This window comes from Micrasema longulum, unplaced genomic scaffold (genome assembly GCF_059751315.1).
Source record: "Micrasema longulum isolate JH-2025_06_02 unplaced genomic scaffold, ASM5975131v1 h1tg001006l, whole genome shotgun sequence".
Lineage (NCBI taxonomy): Eukaryota > Metazoa > Arthropoda > Insecta > Trichoptera > Brachycentridae > Micrasema > Micrasema longulum.
The window spans coordinates 47,607-68,906 of record NW_028278194.1 but is presented as its reverse complement, the minus strand read 5'-3'; the positions used below and the strand labels follow the sequence as shown (position 1 = coordinate 68,906).

At 32.5% G+C, this 21,300-nt stretch overlaps 1 protein-coding gene across 1 annotated transcript in view; it reads right to left on the bottom strand.

Annotated features, from left to right (window-relative positions):
• The window catches only part of LOC148277614 (uncharacterized), a 39,885-nt gene that overhangs the window by 7,499 nt on the left and 11,086 nt on the right, over positions 1–21,300 (bottom strand). Inside the window, 1 exon segment of the mRNA XM_088232646.1 lies at positions 6,759–6,928. Within this exon segment, the coding sequence (XP_088088772.1) occupies positions 6,759–6,778 (20 nt within the window). The 5' untranslated portion in view covers positions 6,779–6,928.

Here is a 21,300-nt window from a genome sequence, read left to right as displayed (position 1 = left end):
AATTTATTCATGTTTTCGCGTACACATATTTTATTCATTCGTGTATTTCATTCATATTTGTTAGTTTGCCAAATGCTTATGTACATAAAGTGAAATTAACCCTTGTATTTTTTACGTTTTTTTTGTTTTGGTATTGAAAAAAAAAACAACTTTTTCAAAATTTAAAAACAAAAACAGGAAAATGCTTCTTATATTAATTTCACGATTACAAATAATATACGGCAAATAGGTTAACTATTAGTAGGTTAATACATAATAGGTTAATACTTAAGTTATCGAATTAAAATCGGTCTATGGGGGATTCAAATCCCCCCTTCGGTCCGGCTAGGTTAGAAAAAAAAACTTGATCCCAAAATGGAGTAAATTTTTTAATTTCTCGGACTAGCGTCCCTTCCGCCAACCCTTACCCCTCTCCGACAAAAAAAGTTGCGATAAAAACGTATTTGACCAACAAAGCGATACGCACCAGACACGGACAAGGGAAGCGGCTGGGTAGGAGATGGGTAGGGATTTGTGGAGGGACAGCATGTCCGAAAAATTAAGTATGTACTACATTTTGAGATTAGGATTTTTAGAGATATAATTTTCGTTTTCGTTCTAAAGTTTCGCGGTCTGGCCCTGAAAAAGGGTGTATTTGAATTAGCACGAAACAAGATATTGATTGCAATACCTATCGTGTAATAAGAACAATGAAAGACACGCTGTCTTTGGTGAATAAATGGATGAACATCTCTGCTGGCGAGCTTATACTATAATGAATTAAGCCGCAAAATATTTTTCAGTCTACACTCACTTAGAAGGTTGCAAAAATTCTTACTCATTAATACTAAATGCACCCTTGTACAAGCATTACTACTACCTATTCTAGATTACACTGATGTTTCCATGACTGATGTAAGCTGTGAGCAACTAGATAAACTTGAACGACTTCAGAATACGTGCATAAGGTACATTTTTGGTCTTAGGAAATATGCTCGAAATTAGACAGCGGAGAGACTATCATTCAATGCACTTCATAGTCCTAACGCTCCTTTATACCTGCGTGAAAAATTTCAACGCTTATCAGTTCATGGTTTACCTCTTCGTTCTAATTCTCAAGGCACTCTCTTAATTCCCATCCACAATTCCTCTTTCTTCTCTAACTCATATAGTATCCATGCGGCTCGACTGTGGAATCATCTCCCATCCACCATCAAAGATGTTACTACATTATCTCTGTTTAAATTACGTCTGAAGAAACATCTTTTTTCTCTTCCTTAATCCCCCCTCCTTTCCTCTTTCCTCTTTTTTCCCTTTTCCCATTGAGTAATAGCTTCAATTTAAGGTAATTTATTACGTTTATTTATATTTTTATATATCTTTAGCTTTTTAGTCATTTTTTCTATTGAATATGTTCTGTAACTTGAATTATAAAAATTAAACTTTTATTTTATTGGTTGGTTAGAAGAAATTGCCATTTGGCAATAAGCCCGCCAATGTACAAATAACATTATGTACAAAAAGTTAAATAAATAAATTAATAAATTCACTGCCCTGTGCACCATGGCATGATGACGACAAACAATTTGCACTCAGTCCCATACAGCTTTTCGAATTTCCGCTGACAATATGATCCGTACTCATAAACGGCATAAATATTAGCTTTGCCCCAAGATCAACTCACGATCACGAGATCAATAAATTTATTTCACAATGCGTAATGACTTTTCTAGCCAATTAAGGCAATTATGTAATAGCGGCTATTAAATAGCCTATTTATTCTGCGAGTTTCATTAAGGAGATATGCGGGGAGAGCGGTTTGATAAATAGGTACATATTTGAAAACATGTTTTCTGTCACTCTCTAGAAGATGCCTCGCCAAAACTGTGCGAAAAAGTCTCGTGATCCCATTTTACACTTACAGTGAAAATAATTAAATGAGGTCTATAAAATACTGTCGAGAAAAAAAAAATTAAACTATTAATAGCACAAAAAATATTTAAAAAAATTCAAAGGCTTAAAAATTACTAAAATTTTTTTTAAGAAAACGTGATATTTCCCCATCGTGGAATATTCCATATTTGCTTTCTAATACTCAGAAGATTGAATCTTTCTTAAGAGAGTTGGTTATATATATTTTTTTTATATCGTCGTCCTCTAAAACAAAAAACGCAAAGTCATCATCATTCCCTTTCCGCACCTAATAGTGCATAGGGCATAATTTTTGTTACATGAAGGTATGATGATCAGTATCACGCTTCAGATAACAGACTATGAAATCTTTTTAATGCCCTTTTAAATAATGACCGGGTTGTGGTCCCGTGGTAGTATTGTGGACTCATGTACCAAAGGTCCCAGGTTCAAATCCCACTCTACCACAACTCGATTTTCATTTTTCCAGCACAAGTTATTTACGACTTTTAGGAAATAGTCTGAAAATTATAATATTTGAGTTAATAATAGAACTCAAGTATTTCTCTTTTTAAAAAAATATATATTTCGTATCAACCATGTCGGGAATCGAACCCGAGACCACTTGCATGGTAGGCAAACGCGCTGACCATTACAACACGAGGCTGACAAAAAAAAGACGAAAATATAACAGAATAACAGAAGCTGGGCGTATAATGATCGCGCTGGCGCGGGTCTGATACTTAGGTTTGTGATTTTTGGAGTTCGTCTTATTTTCAGACAAGAATCCCTAATCCTTTAAAAGATACATTTAATATTATATTTGTCATAAAAAAACACTTTGTGCCTATTTAAATAATACAAAAAATAATAAATAATATAAAAATTTAATTAATAGTAAAACTGAATGAGGAAATTCAGTGGTTTTTTTAAAAATATTCTTTTTAATGGACTATTTGACTAAGGCAATTTTTTTTTAAAGTTTTGAATTTCTGAAATAAATCCGCGTGTGACGTCAGAGGTTCTCTTCCTCTTTTTCTCGATCAGTTCGGCCCGTTGGTCCATTGACGGCAAGCAAACCGGAAATCTTCCATAACTATCTTATCATAAGTTGATTCAAATGAACTACTGACGTCGTTCAAAGTAGACGGTTTTGATTGTAATATTTTTTATTATTTTTTTCGTACGTTTTCAAAAAACTTTGCCGTATAATTTAATATCAACATATTACAACAGAAATGAGAACATTTAAGAGAAGGTAATATATTTTATTTATTTATTTTACATAAACAAACAGTTGACAATGGTATAATAACATAAAAAAGATACGTTTTGAAGACAGACCAGCGAAGTTTCTAAATAAAAATCATACATATTCAATTGTGGTACAGCAAAAGGGTGTGTTTGTGTGTATTTGTATGAGAGTAAGTTTAGAGTAATATAGAAGTCTAGACTTCCACAGGGCTTATGACCAGTCATTGGCTGATTTAAGAGGCCACTTTACACACTGTGTAACATTTACCAATCTGCCTATATTTGAACATCTAAATTCCTTTAATTCTCTCATCTGTCGATGTTTGTGAAGTTAAAGATTAAAGGTTTCAGCTCTTAAACCAGCCAATGACAGGTCATACGTCCTGTGGATGACTTCTATATTACCTTCTCTGAATTGTTATTCATCTCTGCTGTAATATGTTGATATTAACAGCTCCCGGGGAGTTGAATCCAGTCGTTGTCTACAAAAATTTGGACAAACTTAAAATATTGTGGATAATTTAACGCTTCAATTTTTAACAAGCGCAAATAAATACATTTTTGTATCCGATTTCTCCATGCGGCTTAGGTTCCTCATACAGCAAAAATATATGGCTGATCACAATTACTATGAAAAATCTTGAAATTACTACGAAAATTTGCAAAACCGTTCTCTATTTCGTATTCCATATTTTGTTACTTTTTTTTAATAATACGAGTAGATATTTAAAATTCCATAAAAAAAACTCAGTTGTTTAATGACTCAGTATTTAATTATGTTGTCTATAATCACTTGCCGTACAAAAAATTGACTATTCATTATTTCACAGCCGTATTTATGGGTGTTCATGTCTTTTTAAGTTTTAACAGGGTCACCAAAAAGCCTAAGGCAGATTAATTCGTAAGTAAAAATAATCTGCAGGCTTCATCAAATACAGTCATGTTCAATTCGCTGGGTGTATAATATAGTTATGGGTTATGGCATATCAAATCACGTGATAATAACGTACTTTAAAAATGTGGAATGGCTAATGGCTATGTAAATCATTGAAGTTGATTAAATTACATCTAATTACTCGCTGTGTGTTGCGCAAGATGCGAAAGTCAATTGAAGCGAATTATGGGCCATATTCAAATGCACATATTTAAGTTATAACGCCAAAGTAAAATAGTGTCAATCAAGGAAAATATATAAATTAGTGTGCGCTAAAGAGAAAAAACAGTCTTAGTGTTCGATGATACTTATATATTTTTCCTTTTTATTTATTTAATTTTCACTCGCGGGTGTAAATTTTGCTAAAGAAAATCGAGTGGAAACTAGTCGGTCTCGTGGTGTAGGGAAAAGGAAAGCGCATTCAGCCTTGGGACACATCCAACCAGTAGTAGCTCAATCACAAATAACTATCGAAGTGCTTAAAAACATGCTAAACATTTGAGCGATCACAATGAACAATAATGAGCAGTTATAAGTCAACGCGTGTGTAATATTTAAGTCTACGCTCGAGTCGGTTTGTTTTTTGTTTTCCTCGTAAATAAATACGGTTCATTGGCGAAAAATAGGCGTTTACTATAAAAAATAATACAATTTTTTTCAACAATATTTTGAGTTTGTCCAAATTTTTCTCTCTCTCACTCGCATAAATAAGAATCTCACCCGCATAAATAAAGGTTTCAGCTCTTTTACTTCACAAACATCAACAGATGAAAGAATTTAAGGAATATAGATTTTCAAATATAGGCAGAATGATGAATGTTACACAGTGTGTAAAGTGGCCACTTAAACCAGCCATTGACAGGTCATAAGCCCTGTAGATGCCTAGACTTCTGAATTACCTTCTCTTAAATGTTCTTCATCTCTGTTGTAATATGTTAATATAAACAGCTTCCCAGGGAGTTGAATCCAGTCCTTGTCTACAAAAATTTGGACAAACTCAAAATATTGTTGATAAATTACCTGGTCCATGAAGAAGTATAGAAATTGAAAAAATAACATTTTCAGGCGTTGCCTAGTATGTAGGTGAAATAATTAAATTAGATGAATCTCACCGGCATAAATAAAGGTTTCAGCTCTTTAACTTCACAAACATCAACAGATGAAAGAATTGAAGGAATATAGATTTTCAAACATAGGCAGAATGGTGAATGTTACACAGTGTGTAAAGTGGCCACTTAAACCAGCCATTGACAGGTCATAAGCCCTGTAGATGCCTAGACTTCTAAATTACCTACTCTTAAATGTTCTTCATCTCTGTTGTAATATGTTAACAATGTTTTTCATTTGCAAAATAGTAAGGAGTATCTTATACAAACAAGTGACAATTAAATTACAATTCTTTTAGCGACTGCTTTTCTTGACATTTGGTTTGCCAACCGCCGTCTAAATGCAATAAATAAAAATAGCTGTTTTGGAATATTTTCCATATCGTGGTATACTGGCAAAAAACGTTAAGTTGAAAATATCCGGATTTGACTTAATGATGCAGTTTTGTAAAGTTTTTAACGCTCTACAAGCTGGCAAAATACACTAATTTTTATTAAATTTAATATATCTGAAGTTTTAAAAATAAATTTAAGGTTAAGTCGTATACTGGTATTTTATTTAGCCAAAAAGCTTTAAATAACTAAATATTGACTTAATATAAAATTGAGAAACGGAAAAATTAAAAACATGTTATTAAATGAGCACTTAACATCTTACTATATTTAAATAAAATATAAATAAGTAACATTGGAACAAAACTCAAATGCTTGATTTCTTAAAACAGGGATTTGAGAGTTAAAGCTTTTTGCCAGTATCCCACGATATTTACACCGGTGAAATTAAAATATGTTATTGCGCAGCAGGATTCTACGTCGCGAAACGTAACTATTTTGACATTTAATATTAGGTGTTCACGGATGTTGCATAGTGATCGCGAATACGATAAACAACCATGGTAACAAATTGTTATCACGTCGCTTATTAGCACGTCAATAGTTATTTGTGATTGAACTGAAGGGTTGATATCTACCTTAATAGTCAATATTTCAATATAAATTTGTTGCAAACATCTACAAACATCAAGACCTACTCAAAATATTGTTAATATTTAAATGTAAAAAAAATATCATTAACTGGCAACACTTAGTTTGTGGCCAAGAAAAATTGTCAAGTGGTAATAAATGTTTTTTTTTTGTCTTATTTAACGCTTAAAATGTAAAATGTTTCATAGGTCTTCCTCGGTCTACAAACGTAATTTTTATTAAATGTTTTTAAATATTTGTATACAACACCTTTGTATGCGTACCTATCAGACATCGTTTTACCACACATTCCCCTGCGTGATCGCATTTCGACAGCATTAAACCTACCTTGATCATTATTTTTCCAATTCCGTACTTCGCTCCCATACATTAGAATTGGCACTAGAACTGCTAGTTTTGCCTCCCGGGACAAAAATTTGTTTACCAAGGTAGATTACATTGCACCGTTCACATATCTTTCTGTCTTTCTATCCCTAGTAAACATACTTTTCAGATGCACAAATTCTTCTACCGAATTCAGAATCTGTCCGTTCACACTGATCCCTAACCAAACCTAATAATTCTTAGGGTAATAAAAATGTTTTTCTTACGATTGACAACACTTGCACATCCTTGCATTAGTATTGTGTCCTCTTCATCCACTTTCATTTCAAGTCCTTCTCCAAACTCTCGCTTGCTGAAGGCTGGGCTTGTGGCAGATCAGTACTTAGATTGGTGATCGCCCAAGATTGCGCAGCTATGAAGGCAGAAGCAATCGTAACTGAAAAATATAAAAATATTTCAAATTAGTTAAATTCTCCACATTCAGGCAATTTATAATTAAGTTGCTAATATTAATGTTTTTTTGTGCTATTTGCACAAAACAGATTGAAAAAACATTGAAAACGCATAACATACTGGCTATTTTGAGCTACAGTTTTATTATAAAATATAATTTTAGGGAGTGAACATGATTTTTGGAAAATTTAATTGCTGTCCACATTTTCAGCAAGGAATGATTGGATATTTTTTTCTGACGGAAACTAGAAAGATTCGGTATTTGAGAAAGGAATGTGAGACTCTTGGCATTTTTTCATCATCATAATCATTAAATCCATATCCGAGCCTGTTGATTCATAGTGCACTGCATTGGAAGTAAGTAAATGCAGCATATCTGATCAGTCTTACGCTGCAAGTGCCACGTGTGCAAAGTCCAACCATTTAATCTAATACTTCAAGTCGACCCTCCTAGGAATTGAACCAAGGACCTCGAGTATGATAGACGAATGCTTCAACCACTACGGTACTTCTTCTTGCGGTGCCTTGTCAGGTCCTTCCAACGTTGGCGATCACTACAGCGAAAGCATCTCGGTCCTGCGCTACTCTTGTATTCCGCAGCCAGGACCACAGATTTTTAGATGCACTCGCTATAGTAATTCCTGGGAAAAGATGACCAGAGTGGTTTCCCGTTGCACTCTCTGGTGGATTTTTCTGCCGGGGCATCCCTTAACTGATTGGTTTCCGTTTTGACGCGCCAGAAACTCGCCTTTCAGCCTCTCGTTATCTGCTGTGATCACACCGTTATGATTGTGATCCCATTGCTCAGGGTTCACGATGTGGACGCTAACGAGTTGGAATAGTCAGTAAAGTTGCCAATGAAATGCAACTGGGCGTTCGCAGCGTTTTATTTAATCACACCTTTCAGCATGTTGCGACTCACTGCGACGCTTCTGATAGTTTGAACCTTCACTATACTACAAAGTGGACGTATTAAAATATTGGCATCGAAACATTATTGAGAAATAAATACTTGAACTTTGGCATATTTTGAATGGTGATATCAAAATCTAATCAGGATCTGAGACTGAGCACAAGATGGAGAGCAATCAAAGCTTCTGTATTGCCAGTGTTGATGTATAGAGTGTAGGGTTGGACTCTCAAAGTTTAAACAATCAACAAAATTGAGTTCTTCTTACTTTGATGGCGAAGAAGAATACTTGGAGCCTCATGGACTGGTCATGTCTCCGATGAAGCGGTTCTTAGCATTATGAACAAAGAGAGGGAGATAATATTCACATTTAAAGAAAGAAAAGCCTCATACTTTGGTCACATATTCCGCAATGAGAATATACCCTTCTTCAACATATAATAGAAAGAACGATAAAAGCCAGGCGGGGTATAGGACGGAAAAGAGCAGCATGGCTCAGAAGTTTTAGACAGTAGTTCAGTGTGCTGGATGCAGCAGCGCTGATTAGACTCGCCCAGGATCGTGATGAATTTATAAAGGTATTCGCCAACCTCTGGTAGGAGCGACAAAAGAAGAAGAAGAAAAATCGGAACCTTGGCCGTCTCTGATAAAATTAATAAAGTATCTTCTAACTGCTCAAACTAATTTTAAAAATACAGATTTTTTTATTTCATTTTTATTTGGAAACGAAAGCGATGAAGTCTTTTTATTAACTTGATATAGAAATTTTGTGTGTTAATAATCAAATTACTAATAAATTAACAACAAGCGCATAATCTACTCCATATACTCGGCAATTCCTATTCCGACGTTGCTGATATTTTAAACATAAAGTAAAGTTGATATAAATCAACTGTATTTAATAATTTTAAAGATGTTGAAAGGTAATTTACATTTAATCATATTTATTTTCTTTTCTATATTTAATTTTCTATGGGTACTATATTTACTTGTGTACTTAATTTTTTATTATTTTTATTGTAATTATTATTCCTATTTTTTTAGATTACAAGAATTTTATTGTTTGTTGTATTAAGTATACTAATTTTTTGATAAAAAAGTCCTTTCTTTTTTTCCTTTAATAGTGAGTTATTTACAACTCGTTGAAAATGGCCCTCAAAATTAAATATTTGGGTAAATCATAAGAACGCAAATATTAATTTTTTTATAAAAAAAAAAAAAAAAAAAATTTCATATGCACAAATTGTTAAATATATTTTTTTCAATAATCTATTTCTAAAAATGTTATTTATATAAAACTACCGTGTATTTATGTAAAAAAATACGTTTTGTTTTCTTTTTCGCACTGTATCGAAGTGTTTATACTTTGTTAAGTATGTATTTTTGTAAGGTAAAGGGCACTTTTTTGCCGTGCAAGTATTAATGAAATAAATAAAATAGTCTTGTATGTGTTTCTATGTAAAATACGCAATTGCTGAATTGATCAACTTAATATTTAAATTTGTTGCAACAGAGAGGGAAATATTTTTGAGAAGGGAATATGGATGTCTAGGCATCAACAGGGCTTATTGCCTGTCATTGGCTGGTTCAAGTGGCCATTTTACACACTGTGTAACATTCACCAGTCTGCCTATGTTTGAACATCCACATTTCCTCAACTTTTCCATCAGTTGACTTTTGTGCAGTAAAAGAGCTGAAACCTTTATAATGGATGTGACATTAATCGCTTGAAAACGATTTACCAATTTTTATATACATACTTTTAACTGGTAGTTAATTCTAAAATGTTTTGAGTATATCCAAATGCTTTGCAGACTGGCTGCATTTCCTTCGTAGGGAGTTATTCGTATTTAAATTTGTTGCAAAAGTGAGGAAAAACACTTTTAAGAAGGGAATATGGAAGTCTAGGCATTTACATGGCTTATGATCTGTCATTGGCTGATTTAAGTGACCACATTACACACTGCGTAACATTCACCAGTCTGTCTATGTTTAAACATCCACATTTCCTCAACTACTCCATCTTTTGACTTTTAAAAAGCTAAAAAAAAGACCTTTTAAACTGATTCGGGTAAGCGGGTGGGGCTCTCAACGTTGACTTTTGTGAAGTAAAAGAGCTGAAGTCATATGCCTTATAAATGCCTAGAATTCCGTTACCCCTTCTAAAAATGTTTTTCCTTTCTGTTGCAACAAATTTAAATATGAATAACTCCCTAGGGAGGAAATCCAGCCAATCTGCAAGCATTTGGACATACTTAGAACATTATTGGTAAAATAAACCAAAGTAGGGAAGAAAATGCCGAACACTCCTCTAGTGGAACGGAAGGCCTGTTGACTGCTGCCAACAGGCCGGCTTCCCCTGAAGAGTTTTAAGTGGTTTCCTCTCCACGTGAGCAAATGCTGAGAAGTTCCTGATTGGCCCCCCTTAGAATATCCTTCCTGATCCCAACAGTTTATCTAAAATGATCTCTTTTTCTCTTACGTCACTTCACATTACATACATTAATATTGTTAATTTTAACCAAATTTTTCTACTGAAATTCGTATTACTGGTAAAATCGGTTTAATGCAATTTTATCAACTACCTTTAGTTTAAAATCTTTGCCTTTTATTTATTTTTCAAATTTTAAATATTACTTGCCATACGTATTCTTTCTTTTTTCTCTGCTACATTGACTTGTTTTTATACTTTTAAACTACTTTAAATTACTTATATTGTATATGTATATAAAATCAATATATTGCTGGTCTTACGATAATGTGTCATTAATTTTGAAGATGTTTTTAAATTCACTTAAATTTATTGTCTTATTTAAACATTCTTTAAAGATTCTTCTCGTCGTTTCTTTGAATCCCTTAAAATATATATGTGTTTCCATTTTAAAAACTTACTTATTATTATTTTATTTTATTTTTACATCTGAGCATGTTTTTCATTCTTTATTTTAATTCTTTAACTTTTAATTACTCATACAAATTTTCTTCATTTTTTACTTTAATTTTAATTTTTAAATAACTTTTATTTATATTTATTATATGGAAACTTTACTGGTCCATTAGAGTTAATTCTTACTGTGTAAAATATAAAACTATGTAACTGTACTGTATGTTTCCTAAATAAAAAAAAAAAATAATAAGTAATATAATGGCAGAAAAATCCTCTATTTGAAATATAAACCCTGTATATTATAAGCAACGTAAAAAATAATGTAACACCCGTATAAAAAAATAAAATAAAAAAAGAACATTATTGAATCAAATTAAATTCACAATACCACACTAAAAATACATTTCTAATGCACTCAATTATTGTTCCAGTGATATCACAAAATCCACAGACCACTTTAACATTTAAATGACAACAGTTATCCTCGAAAAACAAATTATTTACTTGTTAACTGAAACTGTCAACAGCAAGGATGTGCGAATGTGAAAACCACGAAGAACGATGTTTGTCACTAAATCGCGTGCAATTATCGTGGTTGCGTTTATTTGTTATTTTATTCTGTCACGCAGTTTATCAGGTGACTATCATTATGGACAGGTAAATTATCATATTTTAAGTAGAATTAAGAGGTCAGTCGAACTTAGGCGGTATCATCATCATTCCCTTTTCCGCATCCTGCGCATAGGTGCATAGGGCTCCGCATTTGTAAACCAAATCTATATTTAAAAGGCAATGTTCATATGCGGGTACTCGATATACTAAATACTCGTAACCACTGGAGCCTGATGCTGGAAATATGTGACATTTTGTCACCCACTCGACAACAGTCGATTGGGCATCTCGATTGCTTTGTCATAATGCTATTCTCGAAAACACTCCAATTCAATTACAAAGACAAATGAGAAATTGTCAACACTAACCAATCTGTATTTATATATGGCTCTCCTGCCACACGTAAACTTATATTGATTCTTGTCGGATTTCTTCCGTTGTATGAAGTAAAATCAATATTTATGTGCGAAAATGTATATATTTGTAAAAAAAATACAACAGCTTAATTGATAACATACAATTAGACATGTTTAGAAAAAACAATTGTAAAAATATCAAATTTTTCATACAGAAAACTTAATTTTACTTTGTAGATAAAACTGAAAATTTATTTTATCTTCCCATTAGAATACGGAACCAGGAATTGAACCTAAGACCCCAAGAATTCTGCGTAACTCCACTTGATTTCCTTATCCAGGATATTCAACTGAGAGCAGCCATTTGGCTTCGTAAGAAATGAAGAGAACGGACTCAGCAAACCCCGGTGACAACCGTCATAAACGATACGGTTGGCTGGGGCATATACTGCGGATGCCTCTTGAGAGCCTTAACTACGCTAGCCTAATTTACATATAAATTAGATAATTTTTATATATTCTTTTGCAAAAGGGAAGGAAAACATTTTTAAGAAGGGAATATGGAAGTCTAAATATTCACACCTGTCATTGGCGGGTTTAACTGACCACTGTACACACTGCGCAACATTTACCATTCTACTTATATTTAAACATCCATTTTTGCTCAAATATTTCATTTGTTGTCTTTTTTGAAGTAAAAGAGGTGAAACTTTTATAATGTGAGTGATTCGTCCGGCTAAACCAATTCGCCTACTAGACAACGCCTGAAATCAATTTATTAATTTACATACTTATATACTTTATACTGTAAATGACTTCCATATTCCTTTTTCAAAAATGTTTTTCCTCTCTGTACGCAAAAAAGTGGACATACTTTAAACATTGTCAGTTCATTTGTATCATACATTTTAGAGAAACTTTGTCATACAATAATTAATTTATGATATTCAGGAGAGACTGTTAAAAGGGATTGTACCAGATAGCTTAATTCAGGAGGTAATTTTCAAAAGTGGTCAAATCCAAATTCATAGAGTATGAAGTAAGTACACAACATTTTTCTAGGAAGAATTCTTTATCGGCTCATATCAATCATAACTAGCCAAAAACAGCCTAAAACCCTCAAAAAAATAAACATATATCGACCTTACATTCAAAATTAGCCTATTCCAGACCACCTTACTTTCAAACATGGTTAGATCCGTTTGAGCCAATCACATCGCTCAAAACCCCATCCGCCATCTTGCATTCTCCATACATCGAGCCGAAGCGTAGGCGTCTAACGTGTCTGGTTTTGTGTCCTCTAAATTACTGCAATTCTAGCATAAATATACAATTTTTCTTGATGAAACATATGGGCAAAGGTGTATATTCTGAATTTTGTAATGTCCTGCCGGTAAAACAACTTTGTGACTACAAATTGATTGTAGATGACTTTGTTGATCCGGAATATTAAAAAAGAGTTTCCCATACTCACAACACTAGATTTGAAACTAAGAACCCCCTGATCTTTCCCCGAATTACAAATTTCTTCGGAGAGCGAACATTAAATTGCGTTATTCCAAGGTTGTTGGATTCCAAGAAATATCTTCTAAATACTTTAAAGCGCCTGTTAATTAATAAATTTGTAAAATATAAATAAAATAATGTAAAATAAACCTGTTTTAAAAAACAAAATGGTACGACCGAAAAGTTTTTAGGCTTAGTGGGTAACGAATTGTAATATATATTTTTAAATATCTATAAACTAAAATAAATGCTATTATTTTTACTGCGTGTAAAAAAAACATTTTTCCATCCAATTTTTTTAAATTTCATTTATTTATTTATTCATAGTTTACTCTTACAAACTATAAACAATAATAAAAATAATGTGCTCTCACTGGGGTTACCCGTGCCGAGGACACTTAGCAATATACTTTTTTGAAATGTTTTTTACATTTGAGAATAAACAAAGAAGACTTAATAAACAGAGATAATTAACAAAATATTCAGACGGTTTAAAAAACTATGTATATATGTACATTTACATTATTTACATTACAAAACGCACAATGAAAATAACAAAAACATAACATAAGCTATACACTTGTGAGGCAGTTGATTCAATATGGGTTTGGGCGAATGAGACAATCCATTTTTCTTCTACCTAGCTCAACTGTCCATTTTTTTATAGCCTATTTAAACATTTTCTCGTTACTTATTGTTTTGATAGATGGTGGAAGTAGGTTATAGATTTTAAATGAATAATACTCAAAATCCCTTTGTCCGAAATACTTAACATCCTCATTATGACATGCATTTATTTTAAATCTCGTACCTTCTTTGAATCCACGCTCATCCTTAAATGCCATTTGGGCGTAAATAAATACATTTGTAACATGACTGTGCAAAGACTCCAGTCTTAGAACTTTACTATCAGGCATCTCTCTGTACTGTAATCTGACAGTAATTTATCAAAGCAAACAACTTATCAAAGTCACTAAAGCTGTTAAAATTATTAAAGATAAGTAATGAAAGATACGATACTGTAAAAAACGATCAGATAATCGTGTGTTAAGTTGGAATTACATGGTGCATGAAATGCTACCGTAAGTGGTACCATTTCTCATTCAATTTATATTTAATTACATCACAGCTTAACCTATCAACAGAATATGCGAAGGCAAAGAAATTTGATGATTTTTCAGCATAGTTTTTCTGTCACTCTCTCCGATACTGTGCGAAAAAGCCAATAGCACGTCGGACTGATTATGTCTAAATAAAATCGAAGAAATTAAGGTTTCGTTGTTCCATATTTCACAACCCTTAAACTGAACCGATTTTATTTGTATTTTAAGAAAGAGTATCAAATTAACATTTTCTGTGTGCGTACCTTTTGCGTTTTTCAAACATATTTGTTTACCTTACATTCAAAGGCGGCAGATAAAACCGGACGCTTTTAAGGGTTTTTGGCTGATCTTAAATCCCATAAGAAACAATTTTTTAAGCTTATAAACTAGTCGAAAAATCACGAGGCAATCGGTACTATTCTTATTCAAATTTGTTTAGAAATAAGGGAAATATAAAAGATCAAAGTCTAGTCATGTAAATAAAGATAAAAACAGACAATTCGTGACGTCATCAAATGTGACGTTTTTGGATATGTGACGTCTTAGCTTGTTTTTCCTAAAAAAAATTAATGATTTGTAGAGCACTGTGAAATGGGGTGACTTTAATCATTTTCGAACTTCAAACTTTTATAAAAAAATTCAGAGGTTTCCGTGTTAAAGAGAGAAATGTTATGAACAATGTATCCGCCAATCAAAGTCACCTTACGATTCAAATGTCGCCCCATTTTACTATGGCTACTGGCTTTAAGGTTGGCGAGAGAAGACGAAAAAAGCATAGACAAAATTACGGGTCGTTTCAGTTTCTATAAATGGAATTACCAAGATTAAAAAAAAACGCATGGTTCATGGTGTACGGTTAGGCGGATTTGTATTTTTTGGAAAAAATATGAATAGATAAATAAATACGTAATTTTAAAAAAGGTGTCTCTACAATAACGCGACAAAGTTCAAAATTTACCCGAATCGTGGCATATAAGGGGCGTGGTTAATACAATGGACCCTTTTCACGAGAATTCAAAATTATAAAATTAAAAATATTTTTTATGCTAAGAATAAGTAGTATATTTTTTTTTACTCGACAGTATTTCATAGGCCCTTGTTAATTTAAAATAAAAAAGTGATATTCCTTATCATTAATTTAGAATAGAATCGTAGAAAGACACAATATTTCTGTGTTCGAATCTTCTCCAATTAATGGTGCTGTTTATTGCACTATGTAATACTAGCGTGGCAGCGTATGCTATGCATCACATTATTTCGTAATTTTTAAATGACGGTGTTTTTCCTGGTTATCTCATATTTCTGCCTTCAGGGACTCGATAATTTTTAGCTGGGTACCTGGGCTGCGATTACATTGAAGATGTTAGAATTTGTTCTGCGTACTGCCAGGGTTTTCGAAAATACCCGCGTACTGAGAACTCTTTACAACTCCATGGTGCGAAGTAGACTCGAGAGTGGCTCGATGATTTGGGGGTCACATGAACTGAAGTTCTCTCTTATGATAGAGAAAATCCAAATATCTCCATGAGAGAGTGCGGGTATTATCCTAAGGAATGTGTATTTGGCTACACATTTTTATCGATTGTTGCACGGTATGATCGATTATTCTGATATTACAATAACCTTTTTTTTTGTGTTCCTAATAATTACCTAAGACAGCATCAGCATAGATTGTTTCATATTACAATATACAGGACCAACCTGCCAATGGTTATGCTGTTGGAAGGGCTACCGCTATGCTGAACTATATCGCACTGGATATTGATCTGTTCCATGTATCCGAAGGGGTTTTCCGGAGCAAAATTCTCCTACTACTTTGACATCAGTCTCTTTCATGTATTTTTCTTCCTTTTTATAATATAAGTATTGAATATATGTTTGTAATGTATGTGTTATATTTCAATTAAAATTAATTGAATTGAAAATGGGAAGTTTGGAGCGTCATACCTTTACCATGACGGTATAGTTAAGATAAATTCCCCGGAACGATTACGAAGATACGCTACCAACCCTTTATCTTCAAGTTTTGGGTAGGTACATCGATATGTACCAAGGGGACGCGTACGCTACAGTACACATATTACTTTTATGGATAACTTATATAGCGCCATTTTCGTACTATACAATTCCTCAAGGGTGCTTTACAAAGTGATTATAAAAAGATATAAATTTAATTTTAACTTTTTTAATTTTGAATTTAAGAAAAACAATCTACTTTGTCACCACGTGCTAAGGATTTATTCAAATGATTTAGAGAACAAGTGGGTTTTAAGTTTCTTCCGAAACATCACTTCACTCTTGCAGCCTCGCCCATCTGCTGGGAGAGCATTCCAAGCCGTAGGGCTTGACGTGCCCTGTTTGCGTAGAGGTATAATAACTATTCCTTTCGACGTAGATGTAGCTGATCTAAGCGTAAGACATCTGTCAGCAAGTTCATCTGGAATGCAGAGTTCCCTTAGATATTCTGGAGCAGAGTTGTGCAGTGACTTATACATAAGCCAAGAGAGTTTGTATTCCACCCTCTGTGGAAAACATAGCCACTGTAATTCCCGAAGTAGTGGAGTGATATGACTGAACTTAGAGATTCCAAAAATAAGTTTCGCTGCGGCATTCAATACAGACTGTAGGGGAGTCATTTTATTCATTGGTAGACCTGCGTAGCTACCATTACAATAATCGACTGTAGACACTACAAACGCATTTATTAATTGACTGGCGGCATCAACTGGCAAATTTTTACGTATGCATATCTACGCACTAAATTGACATACCTTAATTATGACGTCATGGTTGAGGATAAATTCTCCGGAGTGGTTGCGAAGATACACCATCGACCCTTTATCTTCAAGTTTTGAGCTAGGTACGATGGTATATAAAATATACCGAGGGCTCCAATACCACATATCTATTCATTAAAAGTGGCAAAATGTTTGTCTTACCCAGAAATTTTTGGTTTAATTACAATTAACTTGAAGATTTTATCGTTCGGAGGTAGACACTTTTTTAAACCCTATTTCAAATAAGTCAATTTTGAAAACGCATTAAATTCTGACATAACTGTCAGTTTTGAAAACAAAAGGCTAGATGCAGAGACATTGTAGCTAGAAGCTGTCTTATTAACCAACAGCTGTATCTAGCGGTAAAAATATTGCTACCTTAAAAAAATAATCATATTATTATATTTTTTTAATCTTTCTGAGAGCACTTATCGAAATCTCGAAAGAGACGGTTTTGTAATACGTAGGTAGATAGAGATATTGTAAACGTTAACTATACCGTCTTAGAAACTGTCAAATGGCGTATAAAAATCATGTTCAAGCGAACACTTAATGTTTTAACTGAGATTTATTTACAATTTTAATCGTTTTGAAGTCACTACTTTTAAACACAAAAGCCTATTTAAAATATGAATGAGAACTTTTAAATGGAATGCAGAGTAAAGTTTCATCGTCACTTATTGGTTGAAATAATGAAATATAATAAATATCGATAGATACACAAATGTTGAGATCCGTACATTATGTAAGGCTGAGACAAGCACTATCGGAAAGGAGCTCAGCGCTGGTTTGGACATGTAGAGCGAATGGACAGCGAAAGAACGGCAAGAGAAACTATTTATTAAAAAAGCAAAAAGATAAAAACACGCCAATGGCAAATATCTATAGTGTGTAAAAAAATCACTGCTTTTGTCTCTTAATCTAGGAAGAAAATATGAGAAAACGTTTGTGTTAAGAAATGTCAGACCGCATTTCCTCTTAATTTTTATGCACTTTTCGTTCGTCGTACCAATTCTCGAAACAGTTTTCCACTCTGAAGGTGGCTTTAATAACTTCTTAGGGTGATGAAAATAGCTGTCCACGTGTTTTAAGACAAACAGTCTTACGATTTAAGTTCAGGGACAATGACATATTATAATAACAAACATAGAAAGGATTGAAAATGTTCAACGAAAATTTTTAAAATACCTAGATTATAAAAACAATAAAACGCTCTATACTTACAGCCAATCTGCCAAACAAAATGGATTTTTTACCCTTGAAAATAGACGCAGTGCATCTGAATTATGCTATTTACATAAATTATTAAATAATAAAGTAGACTCTTTTAACCTACTCTCCAAAATTAATCTTAATGTCCCCTTTCGCGAGACAAGAAATAAGTATTTATTCTATCTGCCAGTCTGTAGAACTAATTATGCACAACACGCTTTCCTCTATCGTTCTTGCTCTAACTATAATGTTTTTTTTTCATCTATTGATATATTTTACATACCCCTTAATTTATTTAAAAATAAATTACGACTTATTATTTCTGGCTGCGATACGATCCCACTTAATATTTAATGATGCACACTCCTGAACACTTACTCCCACACTAATACACATAAACACACATCTACACTTACTCTCATACAAATACACATAAACACATCCTTTTGTTGTAACACAATTTAATAATATGTATGATTTTTATTTAGAAACTTTGCTGGTCTGTCTTTAATCTTTTTTTTTAATGTTATTATATCGTTGTCGACTGTTTGTTTCTTTAAAATAAATAAATAAATAATGTACTACCACCTTGAAATCAATATATCACATCCCCTGCTAGGAATCAAACTCAGAACCTAGAGCATGGCAGGCGAACGCGTTAAATACTTTTATCTAAAAGGAGCCATCGAGTCGAAAACTTTCGTCTGGTCCATTTTCCACACAGAATTGTATCTTCATCTTTTTGGATATAGAAAATTCTTTAATAAATAAAAAGGTATCTAGGAAGCAAGTTTTTAAGAGATGGAAGAGTAGAAAAATATGTTGAAAGGAGAGTGAATGTGGGCAAAAAATCGAACGGCGTACATTTTGATTGCACAGCGGACATAACCTTGTAAGAACGTCGTTAATATTTAGATTTATTTTAGTTTTTTTTTGTTTTAAAGCTGATTTTATATAATTATGTTGATTTATATGTCAAGCATTGTATAAAAAAAAATATTAGCATGCCTGATACAAATATTTTTTGTGTGTCAATATAAATCACTCCTTAGACGTCACTGCAAAGTTATGTCGTCACTTTTGCTGACAACTGCCATTTTAATCAATCTATATTTTAAGGACTATACCTACTACCTAATATACTATAGATTTTAAAGACTTTTTCAGTGAACAATACAAAATTTAAAGATATGGATTACACAAACATTTATGTGTCGGATTGAAAATTTACACTAAAAATTCATTTTGTAACTTAGTCGACATTATTGTAATAAATATGTACATCTCCCTTCCCCTCCTTATCCTCTCTTCAAGCATCCTTGTCCTAATCCCGCCTAATTTACAATAACTTACTGTTCTTAAAAAAAAAAAAAACTGTTTTTATTGAAAAATATTTACGAGTACATGAAAATATTTTGTGTGTTAACTTAAATGTATTTATTTAATATGTAATATATTTCCTTTACTAACTTTGTATACTTTGTGAAAATCTGTTATTAGTTTTGAGTTTATACATTAAATCTGTTTGTTTACTATAAATTTAAACGTAGAACTGTTGATTTCCCAAATAAAATAAAATAAATAAGATTGAACATATTAGAATAATTTAATTATTCGATTTTAATCAGCCACCGATTTATTCGATCACAACAACCGGTTGTTCGTATTTTTCACAAGGTCACAAGGGAAATCGACTTGATGGCTACATGAGCAAGTTGCAGGTCTGTGAAGGGCAACGATAAACAGCTCTGTCTCAACTTGGCGTGAGACGTGAGTCACGTGTGGTCAATGCTCGAACGACCTCGACTTATAATGATAATAATTAAGAAGAACGCAGACAAACTGTCTCAGAGACATGTAATGTAGGGTACACAAAATCATTCATCTGAATTATTTACGTCCAAAGGTATTTTACACAGAAGATAATTCATGGATTGTGCGGCATCCATCTTAAAGCCTCTCATAAAATATAAAATTCAAATTAACTGTCCATCACGTGCCCTACGAAACCCAGTAAACTTTCGAATACCTAGCTTCAATACGAACTATTGTCAGAATTCGTTTTGACATAGATCGTGTTCCACTTATAACAGCTTTTTTAACCATATAGATATCTATCATACAGGATTACAATTACTCAAAAATAGTGTATTGAAAGCTTTTGAATAAAACTCCCGTTGATTCCCCTTTCTCTTACACCACTTCACATTACATACATTAATATTGTTAATTTTAATCTAATTTTTCTACTGAAATTTGTATTATTGCGAAAATCGCTTGACTGAAATTTTATCAACCACCTTTGGTTTAAAATCTTCTCCTTATAATGCTTTTTCAAATTTTAAATATTTCATGCCATACCTGTTATTCCTTCCTTTTTCTCTGCTGCATTGACATGTTTTTATACTTTTAAACTACTTTTAATTACTTATATTGTATATGTATATGAAATCAATATATTACTGCTCTTACCATGAGTCATTAATTTTGAAGATGTTTTTTAAATTGACATCAATTTATTTTCTTATTAAGAGATTCTTTAAGGATTCTTCTCATCGTTTCTTTGAATCCCTTAAAATGTGTATAATTATGTTTTTCCTTTTTAAAAAAATGTTAATATTTTATGTTATTTTTACATCTAAGCATGTTTTTCAATCTTTATTTTAATTCTTAACTTTTAATTACTTTTACAAATTTTCTTCATTTTTTTCTTTAATTTAAATTTTTAAACAACTTCTATTTATGTTTATTTTCCTTCTCTTTTTTGTACTTTAATTAATAACCTTACATATAATTATTATATAATATGGAAACTTCACTGGTCCATTAGAGTTAAGTCTAACTGTGTAAAATATAAAACTATGTAACTGTACTGTATGTTTCCTAATGAAAAGAAAATAAAATAAAAAATAAAATAAAATAATTTCACAGAAATTATTATTGATAATAATATTCCGGCGCCCTCCAACATACCCGTCAGGACAGTTGTTCC